This window comes from Monodelphis domestica, chromosome 2 (genome assembly GCF_027887165.1).
Source record: "Monodelphis domestica isolate mMonDom1 chromosome 2, mMonDom1.pri, whole genome shotgun sequence".
Lineage (NCBI taxonomy): Eukaryota > Metazoa > Chordata > Mammalia > Didelphimorphia > Didelphidae > Monodelphis > Monodelphis domestica.
The window spans coordinates 66,830,998-66,855,168 of NC_077228.1; the positions used below are offsets into that span (position 1 = coordinate 66,830,998).

A 24,171-nucleotide genomic window follows, 5' to 3' on the forward strand; every position below is an offset into this window, starting at 1 on the left:
GAGAGCTCAGATGTGACGATGAGAACCTTGGGAAGAAGTGCCTAGTCCACCTTTGAATCCATTAGATATTGAAGAGGAAAAAAAGGCATAAAAAGACATATGTCTTAGACTTTGGGGGACTGGATTTCAAGGAGTTCATACAAATAATAGAATTCTATGATATGATTCCTTTACAAAGGAAGTCTTTTCCAAGAGGGATAGAATGCTTTAAAGTATGAAATTCTGTTGATAAAAACACAAATTATTCTGGCATGTACATAGATAAGACTGAATGCTCAGTGATCAATGTATGTTAGATTTTTTAAAAGATGTATATAAAAGACAGAAATGAAGGCAGAGTACTTTTTTTTCTTTAAAAAGCAGTATCAGTCAATTGAATAATAGACATTTATTGAGCACTTACTACATGTTAGACTCGTCCCCTAACTGTGAGCCTTGCATCTCCTGCTGTATATTTCTTCTGAGGGAAGGAACTAAGAGGTCACACTGGTCAACTTCCATCTGCCCCAAAGTGACTTTCCTCTGCTTCTGGATGCTTATACATCCAGCTTTGCCCACCTGATCTCCAGGTTCAGGGGAGAAGAGAAGTGAGAACTTACTCTGCCTACTGTGAGGATTGGCTGAGCAAAGGTTGCTAGAGGCCCTGGAAGGGATTCCCATCTGTATTAGCACAAAGCAACTTGACCTCCTCTGACAGCTTGATCTCTCAGCTATGATGAGGCAAATATCTGGGGCAAAAAAGAACAATTTTGCCTTTGACCTCAGACCTTCTATCTCCTGCCAAACCTTTCTTTCCCTTGAGGATAGAGGAAAGGGAAGTTGGTGGGGAGTAGGACTTGAGTCTCCTGCTGATAGTCTGTTTCCTTCCTGATCTCTAGCCTTTGGAGGGAAGAGCATTAGTGAAGTGGAAAGTCCCATCTGACCATTGGACCATGTGCTTTCCATCTCATGGTGCCCTTATCTCCAGCTCAATCTCTAGCCTCCTAATCTGATTTCTGAGAAACATTTTAACTATATGAATTAGTAGAAGTTGGCAGGCTATTTTCATAGTGCTTTCTGTAACCTCTATTAAAATAATTATATGAAGTTTTTTGTTTCTACATATTTCCTCTTTCTAAAGTTTATAAATTATTCATGTGAGTTGAACCTTTTATCACTGTGTAGGATTGATAGCATAAAGAATTTTAATAGAGTTGATGTTGAACTTTTATGCAGGTACTGTAGTTTTAATTTCTTTGATAACAGATATTGTTTCTTAGATTTTAGTTCAGAGGTCCAATCTCTTTGAATTATTCATAAAACCACACAATTTAGGGAATTGTCAACTAGAATTCTTAGTTGAACTGCATGAAAATTTTAAGTGTAGAATGCTTCTTGTCTTCTTTTCTTTGATGCCTATACAGGCAGTATTGGGAAGATTTTCTTTATAACTAAAAGGCATGTTATTGACATTATTATTTGAGATATCTAGAATTTATTTCCCCCACAATATTATTTCAAGACTATTATTTTCATTATTGCAGGTAGGTGGTATGGTTGATAAAATGATGAACTTGGAGACTGAACAGCATGAGGTTGAGTAATTCTTCAGATCTTTGCTCGCTGGGCAAGTCTCTCTCAGCCTCAGTATCACCTTCTGTTTTTTTAGTATATGTGCTGCTGAAGCAAGCACTCACCTTCTGCAAGATATAGACATAATAGTAATCTCAAGGTCCTGAGGATAAAAGAAAATCAAATCTCACAGGTGTATGTTTAAATACATGGATATATACATATGACACATATATAAATGTATATACAAATATGAGAAAATTTTGTAAAAATTCAGTCCAATATAAATGTTAGCTGTTATTACTGTAATCACATTGTAAAAGGTTTTGCAATTTCTAGTAGTGAAGAGACTGCAAACTCAAATCCTTGAAAATGTGAAATAATTTAAATAAATTTAGATTAGCATATTTCTTTGTCCTTATAGAATATGCTGAATTCTTACACTGCAAAGGAAGGAAGTTTACAGATTTTGATGAAGTTTGTCAAGAGATTGAAGCAGAAACTGATCGAGTGACAGGAATGAATAAAGGCATTTCATCTATACCGATTAATTTACGAGTCTATTCTCCACATGGTAAGCAAATCTTTGTCTTAAAATTTTTCTCATCAAAAATTATTTCAGTATCATTTAGTGTAATGGTTCTTGTACCTATAGTATGTACTTTAAAATCCATAAAGAATGGGATCCTTTTCTTAGGATGCATTTTGCCTCACAAATATGATTATATATAAGATCAATGGCATGTCTTTATGTGAAAGATAAGCCCTAATGGCTTTTCGTCTACCTTTTAATTCCTTAATTGGTAAGACATTTTCTTTCCAATAAAATTCTTTTGTGTTCCAGTATTCTTATAAAAATGATAAATTTCGCTAAACCTATAGCCAACAGCTTCCTTTCCCATTTTCCTAGTGGATATCAATAACAGAACTGATTAACACATTTTTAAAAGTCTCTTAATTTTATCTTGAATTTTTGAAATCTCAAAGGGTCATGCATTCATTGTTAACTTTTTTACTGGCATAAATCTTTAGTATTTGTTCAGTTTTCTGATCAAATCTCCCCTTACTGAATTTCCTTTATGATCCTGTGCATCTCTACATTGTATTCCTGACACCGGAGACATCATTGTGACCCATGCTATCAGTATGAATTCACAAATTAAAATTTTTTTCACTGGTGTGAAGTTTACTGCCTTGTTAGAAGTAATCTATATTCAGAACTAAGTTGGCAGTACTGTACCTTTTCATCTCTAATCTTTCAAGTTATCTTTATTGCTTTACCATCTCTACTGTACAATTGACAGGCACTCAATTGTAATTTCCCAGTAGTGCTTGCCATATGTGTCAAATTGAGTTATGCATACGCTGGATGATAACTGATTTGGGTTGCAGTCAAATTATCACTTATTCAGAAGTTGTTTTGCTTTCCCCATATGTACACTTCATGACTCTAGCATGTTTACTTGAAGGCACCATGAATTCCTGAAACAGCTTTCCAGTTGACTAATTAGCTAAACATACTACAAATAACATATGGTGTTTGTGAAGAGAAGGACAAGTCTTAGTCTAAGTGTTTTCACATCATTATGGATTGATATTACATGTCAGGTGCCTTATGCATGTAATGAGTTTTAATTATAATCCCTTCCCCCTCCCATTTTGACTCCAATAGTCCTAAGCAAAAGCTAATAAACAAACAAATCATTGCCTTTCAGAGTATATTAAAATTGTTTGGGATTAACAATTATGGATTATTCACTTATCTCTGTTTAACAGTGCTATTCTTAATGGATACCACATAGAAATGAAATCATTTTGCTTTTTTCACTAAAACATCAAATTACTTTAAATGATTAATTTCATTTGGATTCAGAGCATATAAGTATGACTCTTTTATTCTTGGCCTACAGTGTTAAATCTAACCCTTATTGACCTGCCTGGAATCACTAAAGTGCCAGTAGGGGATCAGCCTCAAGATATTGAATATCAGATCAGAGAAATGATTATGCAGTTTATCACCCGAGAAAACTGTCTGATTTTGGCTGTTACACCTGCAAACACAGATCTTGCCAACTCGGATGCCCTGAAATTAGCTAAAGAAGTTGACCCTCAAGGTGAGTCTTTGACTTTTAATGTACAGGTGAGTTAGCCTTCAGATTTCAAGGAGGTGAGTCTATATAAAGGTGATTTATAAACTCAAATGACTTTCTTAGTTAATAATGTGATAATTTAAGCTAGAGGACTGTCATGAAAATTATTTTTGGTAATGGGCATTTCAGTGGCAAAGAGAAAAATTAAATAGTAAAGATATAATACTGTTTTGATAAATGCCATAGCTACCCAAATGACTAAAAGACAAAAGTCTCCAAGTCTCAGACAATAGTCTATTTGTTTCAAGCAGTATTTATACGATTCAATACTATTCCAATGAAATAATTCACATGTAGTTCATTACAAGAAGAGTTGAATTACATGGCACTACTAAAGAATTATTTTAGTTTTATCAACTTGAAATTCTAGGGTTACTCATTAATGGTTTGTGAATGGTTAGAAAAATGAAAGTAGATCTCTGCCCCCTTCCTCAGCTGCTGTAGTATCACCTTAAAATTATTTTGTGTTTATTACAAATATATGTATGTGTATACATACATAAATATATATATGTATATATATACACACACATATGTATACATGTTTCCAGAAGGCAAGGGGTATTTTAGCTTTTGTTTTTGCACCTAGTAGAGTGCCTGGCACATTGTAGAGATTTCATAAATACTTGTTGATTGATGGATATCAACAAGATATAGTCACTAAGAGCAAGTTTTTTTTCTACTCTGCCTCATCTCTATCATTTGAAATTTTAGCCAAGTTCTCTGTGAAGTGTTCACTGAATCCTTTTAAAAAAATGATCTCCCCTTTTTTAAATCTTGCACACAGTACATTTCACCTCCTATACTAATTATTTTATAATCTGTATTGTTGTCATGAGATACTTAATCTCTGTTATAGTTTAATTTACTCATGTCCTATCCTATTCCTTGATTTCAAACTTCATGAAGGCAGCATTATATCTTAATACCATCATCTTTATTTTCCTTTGAGTTCTTTGCACTGTGTACATGGTAGACATCTAATCCACACTCTTTGAATGAGTGTAAATAGAATGAATAAATGAATGATAGTGTTATTAAACTGTTAGATGAAGGAAATACTTTCATTACCATATATCTGGATTTCAGCAAAGAATTCATAAAGTGTGTCAGGGTATCCTTTTTAATACAAAATAACAAGTATTTTTTTATTGTCTACTGTTTGTACAAGGCATTTGGTATTTGTAGCAGGATGTTAAGGGAGGCAGGAGAGGTGATCAGGCTTTCCTATTTATATATTTCTGCGTAGGTTGACACACACATTTATCTTTATACCTTGCTTCAATTAATGTTCCTCTAATCTTTTGTTACATATGTATATGGACATTTTTCTCATTCTAATGCAAAGAATTTTTAAACTAAAACAACACATAAATAAGGTAGAACATAAATATGATTGGAATATAAAAGCATCCATCAAGTGGTACAATAATTTTGCAGGAACCATTTGCTTATCACAATAATCCTCTAATGAGACATTTTTTTAGGTAGAAAAAGCTTTTAGGCCTGTTTCTTTTTCACCTTGAATCAAGCTACTTCAAAAGAAAAAACAACATGGAAAGATTTCCCTCAAAGGCAGGAGAACAAAGAGAAAGAGTAAACAGAAATTCTTACATGTATGAATGTTTTTTCTGTAAGGGGGGGTTCTCCCTAAAGTTGGGTATTTGTATTGTCATTATTCAGTAGGAACAAAGGGGAAATCCAACTCTTAACCAAGTAATATACATGTCAATATTTACCATTATTAGTTAGTGGAAAGTTAAAATAATACCGGTAGCTATTTTTACTTGCTAAAAAGTATTCCCATTTTTTTTCTTAATGATGAGAAATTGACTTTTATAACTGAATAACAGACTAATCTCCTTTTGTGTGCAACATGCAGTTTCTCTAGATGATCATTTTTTCATGACTGATCACCTCAGAGGTAGGGAACAGGAAAGGTAGAGAAGGCTTTTTTTTTTTTTTAAATTAAATGTATCAATAGTTAGGTTGGTTAGAGAAAATAATGCCTGGGGGTATATGTGAGTCATAAAATCTACCTCCCACTGCTGCCCTTAAGAAAAGGAATTCCTATCATTTGGAAGGATTTTTTTTTCTTGTCCATGTCTGGGTTTGAAAAGTTTTCAAGGGAAAGTTTGTGAAAGGAACCTCTTGGTATACTTATTCATTTGCCATTCTTGATGCGTTTAAGGAGCTCATTTAACATTATAGTCTCTCCCAAAGTCAGCTTAAAGGTGGGGTTCAGGTCAGGTAGATCTAGAATATAGAGTGGGATATTATTTTGCGTGGGCATAGAAAGGTCTATATGTTAGTCAGGGGAAAATTAACAAATAGTAAAAGGCAGATTTTATTGGTTTATTTGTTAAAAACAAACAAAAACAAAAACAAAAACCCCAACCCTTACCTTAGAATCTTAAAGTCTTAGAATCAATACTATGTGTTGGTTCCAAGGCAGAGTGCTGAAGGCTAGTCAGTGGGGGTAAAGTGACTGACCCAGGGTCAGATTGGACCCAGGACCAGCTCTCAATCCACTGAGCCACCTAGCTTCCCCCTCTTCATTTATTTCTAACATGCCAGAGCTGCTCTTTGTTTTGTGACTTTGTATACTTGACCATACAGGGAAAATCTTTCCCAGTCAGGCTTCAAATTTTAAATTACATAGGAAAATAAATGAACAATTTATATAGGCTTTTCTTCAGTGATGGAACAGGTATTTTCAGTGTTGTAGATTTCATAGCTCTAAGATGTCAGTAGGCAAATATAGGGAGTAGAAAGAGCTTGTCTACCCATGTGGTCAAATTGGAAGCATATTGTTACATTAAAGTAGAGTTAGGTGTATCTATAACTTCTTGGATAAGCTTACTGAGGTGAGCTCATTGGTGGATTGACATCATTCTGGAGGGCATTTTCTAGTATACTACAATGGAATTTAGTCTTGGGTCCTGTATTGCCCTATTTTTTTATCAATGATTTTGGATGATTTAGAAAAAATGATTACTGGATATGCAAATGACTCATAGCTGGGTGGGATAAATTAATATTAACTGAGCTTTATAATAAAAGTAGAGAATGGAGAAAGTAGCCCACATTTAACTACTGATCTAAATGCCACAGAGTACCCTAGATATAACATAGGAAGAATGGTAGGGAGATTCAACTGCATTTAATTTGCCTAGTAATCCACAAGAGAGAATTTTCAGGAAAAGGGTAGCAATGACACTTATAAACTCAGATGTCTAAACATGAATGGGTAACAGTGAGCCTAAGTTAGTCTAGGTTTTAATGTCAGGTTTATCATTAAATTTGGAGGGATTGTCACTCATGACTAAAATATGGCAGTGATATAGAATCTTTTGTTCTAAAATATCAGATTGGTCAAAAAGAGTAGTTAGTAACATTGTATTTTAAGAAGCTATAACCCAGTGTGGAAATCCACGAAACAGTTGGAGAGGGGGCATTGAAGAGAACATTTGGGTAAGAATTAATGGAGGAGGGGGCAGCTGGGTAGCTCAATGGATTGAGAGCCAGTCCTAGAGATGGGAGGTCCTAGGTTCAAATCTGGCCTCAGCCACTTCCCAGCTGTGTGACCCTGGGCAAGTCACTTGACCCCCATTGCCTAGCCCTTACCACTCTTCTGCCTTGGAGCCAATACACAGTATTGACTCCAAGACAGAAGGTAAGGGTTTAAAAAAAAAAGAATTAATGGAGGAATAAGATCAGTACTGTGGTGTAAGAATGCATAGCAGAACTTTCATCTAGAAGGCAAGAACAGATTCCAAAATAGCTATAGAGGTAAGGGTATAGTAGTGATGTGTGACTTGCACAATCTGAACAATTACTAGAATTCTCTCCCTACCTTATCATCTGAGGAATTATTGTCTTGCTTTAGTGATCATTATATTCTATAGAAGGTAGAGGAAATGATGAGAACTTCCGTACTGATTCTAGGTTTGATGTAATTTGCTTTTGATTCCCTGCTTCTTTTGTTTTTCCATCTCCTAGAGCCAGAGGATGAGTTTTTAACCCTTTCTTTTCTTTAAAACTCCTATTTGTGATCTGTCCTCTATAGTTAATATTTGTTTTTCTTAATACTAATTTATTTACCCTTTTATTTTACTCTCAGTCCTTTCTTGCCTGTCCACCCTATTTTACTGTCTCTATGTATCAAGTTGTGTATATAGTCTTCCTTTCATCAGTTCAGATGAGAAAATAGGGTTCAAGTACTACTCACCTGCCTGTATAGTTTTCTGTTACTATACCTTGAGCATGTGAGGTAGATTTCCTCACTCTTCTCCCTTTCCCAACTAGTATATTCTTTTCCTTCTTCCTTTCTTTTCTTCTTTTAAGAGCATTAAATGGTTAGCAATGTTTTAGCAATATATGCCACATAGTAAGCCATTAATAAATTCTTATTGACTTTACATGACTGGTCTCCTTTCATTTAAACCATTGTATTTTTAATTTGACTGCAGAATTCCATGGATTTTAAGGCAATTCTGCCAATGCCTATCATAGAATATGAATGATGTTCATTCTAAAAGTAGTACCCTGGCTTGAATATCTTAGCATTAAGTATGTTATTATATATATAATAAGTAATAAAATACCACCCTTGTCAAGGTCAATCCCTCCCCATGCATGATTTCTTGATCCCATCTCCTAACATCTATAGAAGATTGCCCCCAATATCATCCCTATTCTTTTTTCTTATCATTCTGTCTTCATACTGCCTACAAACACACCACCATCTCTCTCTCCCCCTTCCTTAAAAAACCAAAGCAAAAAACCTTTCACTTGTTCCTATATACCCACTAGGTATCATCCTAAAATATGCCTTCCTTTTGTGGTTAAGCTCCTCATGAAGGTCATTTATAATTTATACATTCACTCCATCTTCTCTCTCTTCTAAATTTTCTAGAATCTGAATGACCTCATCATTCAACTAAAATTCTCTCCCTAAAGATACCAATTGTCTCTCAATTGCCAAATACAAAGGCCTCTTTTTTAGTCCTCATTCTTCTTGACTTTCAATACTTGCTGTTGACTGTCTTCTTTTCCTGGGTACTTTCTTCTTTTTAGGTTTCTGTGAGTGATTTTTCCTGGTTCTTTTCTTATATGTCTGTTCACCCCCTATCAGTTTCTTTTGCTTATTATTTATTCATATCATGCCTCCTGTGGGAGTTCCCTAAGGTTTTCTACTTAGCCCTATTCTTTTCACTCTCTAGATTACTTTATTTGGTGATCTCATCCGAACCAATGGGTTCAAATATTATTTCTATGCAGTCAATTCCAAGGTGCACATGCATGCACGAATGCACATACACATACTCACACAACCTTATATAGTAAACATATTTGCCTTCTGGCAAACTGGATGCCCTATTAGCATTTCAAACTCAATGAATATTTTCCCAGACCTCCTTCCAATGTCCAAACTTCTCAGTCACTGACAAGGTTACCACAAACCTCCAAGTGGCGCAGGCTAACAGCTATGAAATCATCATCAGTTGAATCTTGTCATTTGTGCCTTCACATCATCATTTGTGTATGAATGTCCTCTTCTCTCCACTCACACAAGCCCTAGTTCAGAGCCTCATCAATGTTTGCCTCTGCTACCTCAATAGACTTCCAATTAATCTTCTTGCCTCAAGCCTCTTACCTCTTCAAGTTATGCTTCATTCTGTTGCTCAGAGGACTTTTTGAGAAGATTAGGTCTGAACCATTCATCCTGCTCAAGGAGCTCCAGCATCTAATTAAACTGAGATGAATAAATAAATAATTAAAGTAAAAGAAAACTAATAAAACTAAAGGCTATCATTTGGCATTTAGTTCTGACATTTAATGATCTGACCCCTTCCTACTTTTCCAGTCTTATTATGCTTTATTTATTTTTAAGTGTCTCATGATCAAAATATGCTGGTATTCCTTAGATACAGTACTACATTTTCTGCCTCCGGGCTTTTCTTCGACTGTCCCCACTGACTGGAATACTCTATATCTCAAAATCTCTGCATTTTAGCTTCTTCCTTCAGGACTCAACTCAAATCTCATTGCTTTCCTGGTTTTCTCAGCTCTTCATGTCTTCCTCTCTTAGATTATCTTCCATCTATGCTACGTACATCTTATTTACATGCTGTCTGTCTCCATTAGAATGTAAGCTCCCTGAGTATTGAGATAGTTTTTGCTTCTCTGATTTCTAATAAATAATTCAAATTTTACAGTCTGATTTCATCTATTACTATTGGTTCTCCACCCCATATAGACTATCTTTTCCTATGTTCTCTTCCAATTTATACATTATGTTTGTATTTATAGGTTATGTTCACTTAGAAACTTCATTATCCAGATGGATCTGGGATCACACTAATGTGGATACCCCTTTCATGTAGATTGGAACCAATCCATGCTACTCCAACCTGAGTGACATATCCAGGTTTTCTCACAAACCTACCATGTAAGGTCTTGTCCATCGTATTCTTGGATTTCCTCAAATTATTTTGTCATTTTATTTTACCAGTGAAGCAGGTAGATTCCCTGTTTGTTGGTTGTCCTTTACTCTTGAGATGTGGCTTGCTTAGCTTTTTTCCTAAACATAGATTTTTCAGATGACATCCTTTCTATACATCTTTAAAAAACAAAACAAAACCTTATCTTCTGTCTTAGAACCACTACTGTGTGCTGGTTCCAAGGCAGAAGAGTGATAAGGGCTAGGCAATGGGGGTTAAGGTACTTGCCCAGGGTTGCATAGCTAGGAAGTGTCTGAGGTCATATTTGAACCCAGAACCTCCTGTCTCTAGGCCTGGCTCTCAATCCACTGAGCTCTCAATCCAGCTACCTCCTTTTATATACCTTCTTTATACACCTAACCTGAGTTTCCTGAACTAAAGTCCTTCCAAAACTGGCTAATAGAGAATTCTAACTGTTTTAAGTCCTTATCAATCACCTCTTTCCTGGACTAGTGTAATTGTTTTCTAATTAGTTTTCTTGTCTCCACTCTCTACTCTCACCCAATCTGTTTTCTATGTAGGAAACAAATAGATATTGCTAAAGTACAAGCCAGTCTGTATTATTTCTCTACTCAAGAAAACATCATGACCCCTCTCTTGTCTTTCAAACTCTCCATTTGACATTTAAAGCCCTTCAAAATCTGACTCCAGAATTCCTTTTCCAACTTATTGTACATTATAGTTTTACATGTTGTCTAGGTTCCAGCCAAATTGGATTATTTGCTCTGAACTATGAAGATATTTTACTTCTCCTCTTTGAACCTGGGATGTACTTCTTCCCTACCTGTATCTTGTAGATGCACTAATTTCTTTTAGAGCTCAACTTCCATGCCATCTACTGTTAGCCCATCCTAACCTGTAACCCCTTCCTCCCTCCCATACTCAATTGGCTAATGCCCTTCCTATAAGTACTTTGTAGCAATTTCATATTGCTCTCTCTTTTATCCTACAATTATGTATATATGCAAATATTTATATATTGCTATCTTTTCCTCTACCTCTCTAATGAAGGGTCTTTGAAGGTAAGGATTAGATTTAGAACTAGAAGGAATTTCAGAAGACATCAAATTCAAACTCTCTCATTTTATAGACGTGAAAATGGAGCCTGAAAGAAATGAAATGATTTTCTTATGGTCTGGAACATAACACCTGTCTGAGAAAAGCTTTTGACTCATATCTTACTGACTTTAGCCCAACACTCTATCTACTGCTCTACCTAGGTGTCTTCATGTCTCTGGAGCCTAACAGAATGACTGGAACAAAGTAGGAACTTAATAAATGCTAGTCGAATGAATCTACTTTGATAAATTGCAGCCTGTTCATATTCATCACCTCTGCATTGCCCTTTGGGTAGTCCTCAAAATAAACTATTGAGAGACCATTGTAGTCCATGATTTGCAGCCATACAATATCAACTAAAGATTTTTAGTGTAAAAGAGCCCTATTCTAATATCTAATTGTGACTTGGAAGTAATTCTGGGTTCTTGAAGGTTATGACGATGAAGCACGTGCACTGACAAGTTCTGCCATGTTTAAATGCTTACAATATATTTCTGGTAACTGATGAAGTCTTTTGTTTTGATAATCCCTGAAACAAAGAAAAATACAAAAGGACCCATAGCCTGTGAGTCCCACTTCAACTTCTATGGTGATAATTGCAGAGGGGTGGGATGGGAAAAGGGAAAAGGGTGCTAAGAATGACATTTTTTACAGAAGACATAATAAGTAAATTCTTGACATGAATTAGGAAATATTAATGAGGTCTTTGTCAGCAACATTTATATTTTGTGAGACTGCACTGCATCTCATACTAGGTAACCATTTGTGAAGAAAGTGCTAAACAATTCTTCAGTTAAATATATAGGGGGAAATCAAAAGGGCTGTTATAGAGTGGAAAATAAACCTTTATTCTGAGAACAAGAATAGTTTACTCAACATTGTATGTGGCTCTGGGATGGTCACTAAATCTCTCAGTGCCTAAGATGAATCTTTTCTTATTAAATTTAATTTTTGCAATGAACAAGATTGGTCAAATGGTATATATACCATTTAGTAACATTTTTGTATATAATCCCAAATTGTACCCATTCATGGATCCACCAACAATGTATCAACGTGCCTATTTTCCTATAGCCCCTACAACATTTAGCATTTTCCTTGTTGTCTTTGACACTTTGATGGACATGAGGTGGAATCTTAGAATTGCTTTAATTTACAATAGCCTAATTAGCAGTGATTTGGAGTACTTTTCATATGACTGTTGATAAGTTTATATTTCATATAAGAACTGTATATTTCTCTCCTTAGACTATCAGTTGGGGAATAACTTTAAAAATACATTTAAATTTGTTCCTTATATGTCTGGGAAATAAGGCTTTGCTTGAAAGATTTTTCTCCCTTCGCCACTTAATTGTTTTTATTTTAAATTGTAGCTTTATTTTATTTTTTTAAAGGAGGGAGAACTAAGCTGATAGTGTAGCAGTGAGTTCTTTCCTCAAACTGCCTTCCAATACATCTAGTTAATAAATCAGAACAAATCCTGGTGTAGGAATCTAGGAACAAATCACAATGAGTCATATTTCGAGCCCATGTCAACTTAGGGAGAGAAATAGACAGGTCCTCAGATGGGATCTGGCAAGGAGTCAGTTCATGAAGCATTCCAGAACTAAGAGGCTATACCCAAGGGTAAGAGGAGATCTCAGACACACGTGAGGTACTAAGTGGTGTCATCTCAAAGCTTTGTTGTCAATTGCCCAATTCTGATTAATAGAATCAAGGGGTATCTGTGCCCAGGAATGTTATTCTGGGGAAAGGACCTTTATATATATATGTATATGTATATGTATATGTATATATATGTATATGTATATGTATTTGTATATGTATATGTATGTATATATCTGCAAATTTAGAGCAGTAAATATGTCTCAGATCACAGAAGTGAAGTAGTCTCACAATTTTAACTTCTTGCCTTTTATGAAGACTTTATATGAACAACCAGGACAAGAATTTCAGACCCTGAGGGACCTGCATTTCTGTAACTCTGAAACAGTGAAGCTTCCAAGCTGACTGATAGTTTCTGAGCCTAGCAGTAGTTTAATCTTGCTCAAACCCAAACCTAGGCCAAGAAGTTGATGCTATTCAAACCAGAGGGTCAGAAATCGGACTTTGCCACTTTGGGAACACGAAAGTTTGCAAGACTCCAGCCTAAGCTGTATTTGAATTCCTGAAATAATACAATATTCAATACCCCCAAAAAGCAACCCATATCTTCCCTCCAGAAGTATTCACACAACCCCAGAACACAACCCCAGCATCAATTTAAAGTTAGGAAGACTGAAATAATGAACAAACAAAAAAGAATCCTACTATATACAAGGACATTATAATAAAAGACACAACATACAAACCTGAAGAAAATTGCTCCAGAACATCTATAAGCAAAGCTTCAAAGAAAAACCTAGCATCAGTACTGATTCAGCAAGAATTTTTTGAAGAAAAGAAGAAAGACTTTAAAAATTAAATATTTTTCATAAATGAAAGAGAGGAAAAAGATGAAAAAGAAGCAGAAGTTATGGAAGAAAGAATTGGAAGGGGAGTGAACATGGTATGAGAGATACAAAACCTTAACCTAACATCAAACTCCTTGAAATTTGGAATGAACCAAATAGATGCCAGTAATTTAAGACAATAAGAACCCTCAAAATAAATATAAAGAACTGAAAAAATGGCAGAAAATGTAAGGTTATCTTATCACAAAAGTAACTGATCTGGAAAATAGATTGTGAAGACAAGAAATTGAGAATCACAGGACTCCCTGAACACCATAACCAAGAGAAGAGCCAAGACAATTTTAAAGAAACATTTTCTAGATCTCTTAGGACCAGAGGGCAAAAATAAAGAGAAGGAATCTACCAGCCACTTCATGAAAGAATCCACCAAATGAAAATTCCCAGGAAAACCATTGCAATTTAGAAAGAAAGATGAAAAGATGAGAACTGAATAGAAACCTTGAAGTTTAAACACAAGTTAAGACAAACCCAAAAATGTAAACATGAATAAATAATCATAAACAACTAAACAAGGATAAATTGAATATATTTTAAAATGAGATGAGCAATATTTTAGAAGTTTGTTTATTGTGGGACTGATTTAAGTAAATTAATTTAGGTAATATAGTCATTTTAAAATATTGACTCATTTTACCCAGGAGCAATTAATATTGTGCATGCCCTTTGATTTAGCTATTCTAGTGCTTGGACCATACACAAAAGATATCAAAGAAAGTGGAAAAGTCTCTTCTGTACAAAAATATATATAGCATAATGAAACATTCTATTTATTATAGAGAAGTGATAGATTTGGAATAAGTAATTCTCTCTCTGATTGCCTAACCTTTACCAGTTTTCTACCCTGGAGCCAATACTTAGTAGTAGTATTGATTCTAGGGGTAAAGGTTTAAAATTTAAAAATATATTCCTCCCCCCATTTTTTCCTTACTGAGATGGGGAGTAAGAAAGATAGAAAAGAGATTTGTCAATTTTTAAAAATTAACTTGAAGGGATTGCTATAGAGGTGACCTATTGACTATTTCTATTTCAAATGAGGACACTATATTATTAATTTTATTAAACAATTTACTTTGCCAGAAGATACTTCTTGGGAATAATCCATAATTATACTATAAAACAAAGTAATTCAATTTTTAAAAATCACTGAACAAAATAAAAAACAAATTGCATGGGGGTAGCTAGGTGCCTCAGTGGATTGAAAGCTGGGCCTAGAAATGGGAAGACTTGGGTTAATATCTGCCCTCAGATACTTTCTAGCTATGTGACCCTGGGCAAGTCACTTAACCCTCTTTGACTAGCCCTTACCGCTCTTCTGCCTTGGAACCAACACACAGTATTGATTCTAAGACAGAAGGTAAGGAATTTAAAGATAAATAAGTAAGTTATAAATTGCTAATGAAATATATTTTTCTTTCTCTTTCACACACCCCGGGAAAAAAAGAAAACAAAACTTGTCACAAATATAAAAATTCAGGCAAGACAAATTCTTTCCCTGGCCAGGATTTAAAATAGAAAAATACAGATGATATAATTTATGTGAGTTTAAAGAACATGAAATTCAATTTAGTGAGAATTATAAAATGATTGCAGCTTGCATTTTATGTGAGCTAAAAAAATCAATTAATTTGATTCATGTGTGGTGGTTAATAGTTTAAACTTGCATTGTATCATCAGTCTGCACTTAATCATTGCATGCAATGTGATATTGTGCACCATATTATCAATAGTTGTGTAAAGTTTTTAAAAGGGCCCTTAACACATTGTGCAAATGAAAGAATTATCCAGAGAGAAACACAGCCACTACAAAAAGGAAGAAACTTGTTATTGCATCAAAACAAAAAAAAAAGATATGATTGGGTAGCATGAATGTGACCGGAGTATTTCTAAAATAGGACGAGGTGACATAATGCCTGAATTGTTAGCATAGAATATTATAAAATGTGAAGGGGAAATATAAGGGAGAAAAAGCTGAGTTGCACTGACTTGCAAATAAATAGTTTGCAAATAAGAAATAGACATGCTAGGATGAGAGTAATAGTGTCTTTAAATGCCTAAGTAAAAATTACAATAAAAACATATTTCTCCCAGCAAATATGTATTCAGACAAAAGCTTCAAGTTTATTTAAGGAAGACAAAGGGGATATAAATGTGTAGTGAAGAAACTTTTACTCCAAGAATTAACTGGTTTTAAAAATTAAGTTAACTCACATAGTGTTAAAATTGCTAGAATTGTGGATGAGGTACAGATATAGATGCAGCTACCAAATATTCTGATGTTTTGAAGAAACAATTGAGGGAGGACATACTGATCAACACATTTTAAATGTGAATTGAAACAGGCTTATTCTTGGAAAGGATGCCTTCCAGAACTGACATTTCTAAGAATGAAAAAAATTAAATCTGAATTTAAAGTGTCAAAGGATCACCTAACACCCTCATTGGGAAGTAATGTATAAGATTTTAAATGAAAACCAATGTTTGTTTGTTAGTCTTCAAATCCTCACATACTGAAAGACTATAGCCATCCATTTTTCTTTGGTTGCTAGATGAGAAAGCATGGTTATGCAGACTAGTTTTAGACTAGTTTCAAAGACTAGTTATTTTATTTATTTATTTATTTGTATTGTCTGCGGTTATTTAATTTTTTACTTTATATGTATATATTTCCAATTACATCTAATAACAAATGTCCACACAAGTTTTCCTAAGCTATATGATTGAATTTATCTCCCTCCTGTTTGTCTCAGTTTCCTAATTTATCAAATGAGTGGGAGAAAGAAATGGAAAATTACTCTAGTATCTTTGCCAAGAAAACCCCATGTGAAGTCATAAAGAGTCAGACGTGACTGAAACAACTGAACAACAACATTTCCATTGGTCTGGGATCAATGATCATGCTTGATATAAAACTTTGAATAGTATAAATTTGAATAATGCAGTCTACCATAGAATTCATGGTTTGCCCTAATAGGGACCTAGCTATAGTTGCTAATCTGTATTGGTAAAGGGAATTTCTCTATGCCCCCCCCCCCCCCCCCCCCGCCAGCCCCAGCCCTGCAAAGCTCCTTCTACTGATGAAGATTTCAACTTCTTTGTGCTTTCTTCTTATTTTTGAATCCATATATATATATATAAAGGGAGGAATAATTCCTCTAGATTTTGTAATGGTCTGAGCTCATTTGGAATGATGTGCTCAATTCTGAGCAATAGATTTGAAAAGTAACATCAAGAAAAGGGAGCTTATCTGGTATGAATGTGCATGCATGTGGGGATACCCTAAATTAGAGGTTAAATATCTAACCACCAAACCAGATTAAAATGTAACTGGGAAACACTTAACAAAATAAATAAAAATACAATAAAAGATAGGTAATAAAACTAAATCAAAATATGACCTACACTGATCCTTTGGTATGGATTAGTCACCCTGCTTCTATTTGTATATTACATGACTGCTCTAATTCTAATCACATGAAAAATAGTTGAAAGAAAAAAAGTGAATGTTTAGCCTAGAGAAACAAAATCTTAGTGGAAATCTTAAAAAAAGAAAACAAGTATCTTGGGGCACTTACAGGATGATTGTCTTGATAAAGAATTATTTTTCTTAGGTCAAGAGGATATAACTGATATCAATGAATTCATAAGAAGAGACATTTTAACTTCCTATAAAGAATAACCTAACAACAATTACAGTATCCTATATATGAATATGTGGGATTCTTTGTGAAGAGATGTTAACCATCTCTGGAATTATTCAAGTAGGGGCTTATTGACACCAAGTAGAGGCATGTTGTAGAATTACTGCTTTGGGAAATTTTATTAGATGATTTTCAATTTCTCTTCCAACTTTGAGATTCCTTGACTTATTTTTTTATTAATATGCCTGTTTTTCAGCGATTTCAATATCTTTCAGTGTTCCTAAAATGCCAGTTTAAAGTCCTACATTTAAAAATTGGGCCATTAAAAAAAAGATGAATTTGTAAATGACCAGAGGGGAAGTAACTGATAGAGAGGAAAATTTGATTTGTAGCCTAAAGACAATGATTTTCAACATATATTGGAGTAAATCACAGTAATAAGTAGAACACGATCGAGGGACAGCATCTTGTCTTTTTTCTTACATATAGCTTTTTTCAAAATGTAACTTGGATCTTTTCTCCATATTTGGTTGGCTCCCCTCTTTCAATTGTCAGTTTGTATATGGAAATTTTCATTGTATCTTCTTTAGTATAGCATTCAAATTAGGAAAAATATCTATTATTCTTAGTTTTCTAATAAGAGTGAATGCCTCAACTTTGATTCTGCTTCTGAAACATACATTTATAAATAATTTCAGAATCTTGATTTTATTTTCCATATTTACTAAGTAGGAATAATATCTTACTGCTTATAGCATAAGGATGTTGTGGTGACCATGAGTTAAATGTAAGAATGCTTTAAAAATTGTTTAATTCAAAACAAGTATTTATATCAATGCAGTTGACTGATACAAACACTGTTGGCAACATTTACACTGTATTTGATTCTCTTTTATGTACCATCAGTAAAGGAAAACGAAAAGCCCACTACAACAAAAATACCACAGAATAACTTTAATATCTACTTCCACTGGAAATACAGCCTCCCACCTGCCCAGTCCAGGTTAAAAATTTATTCTTTGTAAACTTATTTTATTTCCATTTTCAAATGAGAAATTTTATTTTAGCTAAGTTGATAAAAACTCAAACTACAAAATGTAATTATTTAAAACTTTTATACAAAATGACACAAAAGACGCTTTATGACTAATAATATAGCAAAGGCCCACTTTTGTAATTTGAAACTTATGAATGAAGATTGTATGCTTTATCTTTTAACAAGGTAAGTACCAAAGTAACCTATTCCTTTTACTCTGAATCTTGTTTACATCTTTTTAGCCAATAGAGGTCAGTATGGTCTTTTATTTCTGATATCTTCATTTTATCTCACTGTAAGTTTTTCTAGCTATCTTTGATTCTTCAATGTTAGTGATCGTTTAAGATTTATAATATTGCTTGACTCCTTATTCTATCCCACCCACCTAATCTGCGGCCCAGTCCTATGAATTTTCCCTTCAAAACATTCTTATTTCTATTTCCTTGATGCAGTGGCTGCTATGGTAAAAGCCCTGATCATCTCACTTTTATAGTATTTCAATTACTTTATGGTTTGTCTTCCTGTCTTAAATCTCTCTCCATTCCAGTTCAACTTCTACTCAATAAACTCCAGTGGTTCACCCCCCCAACCTCCAGAATCAAATATAAAACCCCCTAATTAGTTTTTAAAACCTTGGTCTTTCCTACCTTTCTATTATTCTTTCCCTTTAGTCCCTGTATTCTATGATACAGCAACACTGTCTGCCTTACTATTTCTCACTTATCTCCAAACTCCATGTATTTTCATTAGCTGTGAATGCCTAGAATATTCTTTCCCCACCTCTGCTTCCTAGATCCTTCAACTTCCATTGAGCCACAGTTCTAAGCCCACAAGAGACCATTCCCAGGTTGGTCCCTTAAATGATAATTCCTTCTCTCTGAGGTTACCTTCAATTTGATGGGTATATTTTGTATGTACATAACTGTTTGCATATTCTCTCCCATTAAAATGGTGAGCTCTTTGTGGGTAAGGAATATTTCCTCCTTTTCTTGAAAAACTAGTACTTTGGAACAGTGCATATCACAGAGTAAAAACTTAATATGTGCTTGTGCATTAGACTTATTGATTTGTGGAAAGAGAATAAGACTCAGAATCCTGAGATTGGTCCTTTTGTTTAAAAAAACTGCGTAGGGGATGAGCACATCTCAACGTCTGAGCCTCATGTTTCCCATCAGTAATATTGGAATATGTAATATTGGCTTTGACTTACTCAGAAGTTTGCTATTCCAGTTCTGCCCAAGAACTACAATGACCTTTTGAGGCTTACTGCACACTATCCCCTTTTCGTACACTTTACATGATTTACTTGCTGTTCTCTAAACTCAGCCCTTTTTACATCCTGCCTTTGCATAAGCTCTCCTTCATTCCTGTACTGTATTCCTTTCTCTGCTCCAACTATTCAAATCCTTAGTTTCCTTATAACTGGTAGGAACATTATTGCTCGTTATATAGAAACAGCTTATGTGAAGTGTCCTATTGGAAGTTTTTCTGATTCCACTAATTGATGGCAGTGACTCTGCCATGTTTATCATTGTACAACTCCACTTGCTTAACATACCTAATAGGAGCTCAATGGATGTTTGTTGTTTAGATTGAATATCATGATTATTTCTGACTTTTAGCTATTAAAATCCTGCCACTCTCAGTGCTTTTATAGAAATAGATTTTCCCTCTAATCCTTCCATGGATCATAATTTAGTCATTGGGTTAAACATATGAATAATGTTAGATATATGTAACATATACTTTGTGAAATCACCATAAGTCAAATCTTAAATAGCAACGAGTTAGCTGGCCTGCTTTTCCACAGCCTATATAACACTGAATTTTATCCAATTTTAAGGAATGAGTGAATGAAAAAGAATTTATTTGCCCATGTTATTTACAAAGACTGGGAATAAGAACAGAGAAGTGGGGTGGAACTAGCCCTTAAAGAAATGATATTCTAACTGGGGAAGACAACATATGCAAACTAAAGATATATAATAAGTCATAACCTGGGATACTTGTTTTGTTTTGTTATTTGCCACCCAGTTGGATCTCTGGATCAAAAGATATCTCTATTATAGATGCTTGTTTAGGATACTTGCAAGTAACTTTCCAAAATTACTGGACAAACCCAAACCTATACCAACAGTGTTTTACAGTGCCTATCTTCCCACAAACTCTACAATAGGATTTACTCCCATTTTTTTATCATCTTTGCCAGTTCCGTGTGAGTGAAGTAAAACTTTAAAGTTGGTTTGATTTGCAGTTTTCTGTTCTTTCCAGAATTCTTTGAACATATTCTTTGACCACTTATTTATTGGGTAATGACTATTGGTCTTACATTTGGGTTATTTCTTTATATATCTTGGATATCAGACCAAATTTCACTTCTTTCCCCACATACCTTAGCTGCTAAAGGGGCACATTATCTTGAGGGAGAGACTTCCCTTCAGACCTTGGTGGAGATAGCCCTGAGCCCATGCCTATCAGGAATAGCAATACTTGAGTGTAGGTACTGCCTTTCTCTTTTCTAGGTGCTGTGTACACAGTAAGAATTTGATGTTTTTTTTTTTCAGCCTGCCTTAATTTATTGAGTATGCTTTCATTTTCAGAGATAGTTGATGCAATAATTTTTCTGTTGATAACTTCCCCTTTTATCCTAGGTTCATGCAAAGGCTTTTCAATTTCATGTAAACATAACTATTTTATTTTTAATAAAGAGATCAATTCCTTATTTGATTAAGAAATCTCTTAGTGTATGCTTTCACAGTTGGTGCTTTCAATGTAAAAGTTGGCATGAAGGGCAAACATAGTATTTCTGGTTCAGGATTAAGGAATCAACCAAAGGTGAAATATAAACCTCATATAGTATGATTCTTTTTCCTTGAGAAAAGAATCAGAAGAATATGTCAAGTACAAAACAGTGTCATTAAATTGATTATTTTTTTATAGAAAGGAAATGACTCATTTTTGATATGGTTATTATTCTTGAATTCACACCTTACTTAGGCAGTCTACTGATAAGTAAGAGCAAAGATCAAAATAAATATAAAACTAGAACAAAAATTAGAAAAAATCTATACTTGCATTTAAAATAGCTCCAATCTGAACTTTTAAAATAAATAAATTGGGTAATGGATGGAGGAAAAGACATACTCTGATTCCAACTGTTTTATATATGTTTAAACCATGCAAATAATTTGCCCTAATAAGATCAAAGGAGCCTGAAACCACATTAGTCAGCAAATATTTGATTTACTTGACTTGATTTGTTTGGAAAACTCTGGCAACCATCTCAAAACTCATTTAGACTATAATTGCATTTGTAAAATCTTAGGGAGAAGGATATTTGAAGATTATGAATAGAATTGCTTTATAAAACAATGAGAAGTAGTGGTGTGAGAAAAATGTTTAAAGGGAGCTTGGTGAGAGATGTAGTTAAGCAGTAATCCCACAGGCATTTAATGATGAAATTCAAAGGAAGACAGCAGGGTAGCATGGAAAAGATTTACAACTTAAAAAGAAAACCAAATACTTGTCAATATACACCTATATTCTACCATTATAGTCCCAGATAAACTCTCAGGAAAAGCAGAAAGGGAATTTCACCATAAGAACAAAGGAAATCAGGCAAGTTCCTTAAATAACCATAACCTCCTCTAAAAACAAGCTGATCTTTTTAGTACAAATATTCTTCTGGTATGCTTGTGAATCATGGAACATTCTAGTATTAAAAAACCTGAAATCAAACATCACAGAAAGGATATTGGATGGGCACATTGTGGACATGAATAGACAACTCCACATTGCAAAAGAGGAATTATGTAAGAGAAGCTTTGGAAATGATCTCATAAAAATGTATGTTTATAAAAGAAGTCAGGCTGGTAATGTATGACAAGAGAGTATTTCTAATAAATAGCCTCTAAATGTTTTATTGATATGATCTGATGTCAAGAGGAGGATCCTCAGTATACTTGGTGACCTTTCCATAAGACAAACTAGTGGGAAAAGGTGGGCAAGAGTCTGGGTAGGCAGAAGCAGATTGTAATATGCACCTTGATGAGGTCACAGCTCCATTGAAGTATTATCATATTAATATGAATGGTTTGCATTATTGTTATTATATTATTATTATAATTATTATAGTGAGTGAGAGAAGTTAGAATCAGAGAGATCATTTAGAAATCTATGACAGTAGTTCAAGGGAGAAATGATGATTAGAATGGTCTGGCTAAGAGTAGAGCAGAGAGCAGGGGAGGAATGGGAGAGAAATTGTAGCAGGATAATAGAACCCATAGAAGGTATGTGCAAGGGAAGAAATAAAGGTGACTCTTAAGCTTTCAATCCTGAGTGATTGGGCTGATAATCATCCTCTAAGTCTCAAAGGATAATGTATTCTTTTTTTCTCTAAAGATGGCTGCTCCATTTTTACCATTGTTTTTTTTACCATTTTTACCATAACATCCTTTTTCATTTCTTTCAGGATATTCCTCCATTGATTATTCAATTAAATCTCACAAACATTCATTAAAATCAATTTAAGAAGGACAACTGCTAGGTTTTGAAGATGCAAAGAGGCAAAGCAGTTCTTGCTTTGAGGGATTTTCATAATAGAATAGGCTCAGAATACATCACTAGAATATTTTCCCCCTAAAATACAATGTAAAAGAGGAGGATATTCAAACTATTGAAGAACATTATGAAGGTTGATTGAAAGAATTGGGTATGGGGGCAGTTAGGTGGCTTAGTAGATAAGAGAGCCAGCATTGGAGATGGAAGGTCCTGGGTACCAATCTGGTCTCAAATATTTCCTAGTTGTGTGACCATGGGCAAGTCACCTAACCCCTGTTGCCTAGCCCTTGCCATTCTTCTGCCTTGAAACCAATACATAGTATTGATTCTAAGATGGAAAGTAAGTGTTTGAAAAAAAAGAATCTAATATTTTTAACTTGGCCACAAAGGATAGAGGGAAGGGAATAGGATAATTGTAGTTTTAAAAGTGTCATGTGGAATTCATTATGCCCTTAGAAAAGCAAGCTATTTTCAGTGCCATGTGGTCTTTCTTCTCTGATCCATAGATCTCTTATATGTGTATATAAAATGCTCATTTCAATTGGCATTTAAACTCAAAAACAAAAAAGAAAAGAAAAGAAAAAATATGGAAGAGGAGGTTGTATACACAAATAATTATTATAAAAGTAAAAGTAAAATGTGCAAAGGGGAAGGAATAGGCAAATTATTATGATAAATTTGAGTCAAAGGATTTGTTTTTCACCTAAAAGTGGAAGCTCATTAGAGAAAACTCTGTGAAGGAATATAGCAACTGAGCTGAACTTTAAAGAAAAGAAGGGGTTTCAACAATAGAAATTTGAAGAAAGACATTTCAGAATTGGGAAATCACATTAGAAAAGCAGAGAAAGATGGCAGAGGTTAGAGAGAGAACCTATTTTCCCAAATATTCCAGTTATACTAAATACAGTGATTTGTCGCCTGTCGTGGTAGTTAAATTCCAGAGACCCCTGCGATAGGTGAAAATTAATAAAGTAGTGGTGCTATATTTATTTTGTTATTTATATATTTTTAAGGCTTTATAAACTCTTCCCACTCTCCTATAAACCTTTCCCACACTCATAAACACTGAGCCAATCAGCAGCCATAATATAGAACACATCCCTGTGGTTGGCCACCTTTTCATTCCATCAGTCAATCTCACATTGGCAAACTTGTTCA

At 34.3% G+C, this 24,171-nt stretch overlaps 1 protein-coding gene across 9 annotated transcripts in view; it reads left to right on the forward strand.

Moving 5' to 3' along the window:
* DNM3 (dynamin 3) overlaps positions 1 to 24,171 on the forward strand; it is a 647,411-nt gene that overhangs the window by 174,981 nt on the left and 448,259 nt on the right. For all 9 annotated transcript variants that reach the window (XM_056815556.1, XM_056815550.1, XM_007480786.3 and 6 more), the window contains exons 3-4: positions 1,976 to 2,125; positions 3,462 to 3,665. In XM_056815556.1, coding sequence (XP_056671534.1) covers positions 1,976 to 2,125; positions 3,462 to 3,665 — 354 coding nt within the window. The remainder of the gene's footprint in view (positions 1 to 1,975; positions 2,126 to 3,461; positions 3,666 to 24,171) is intronic.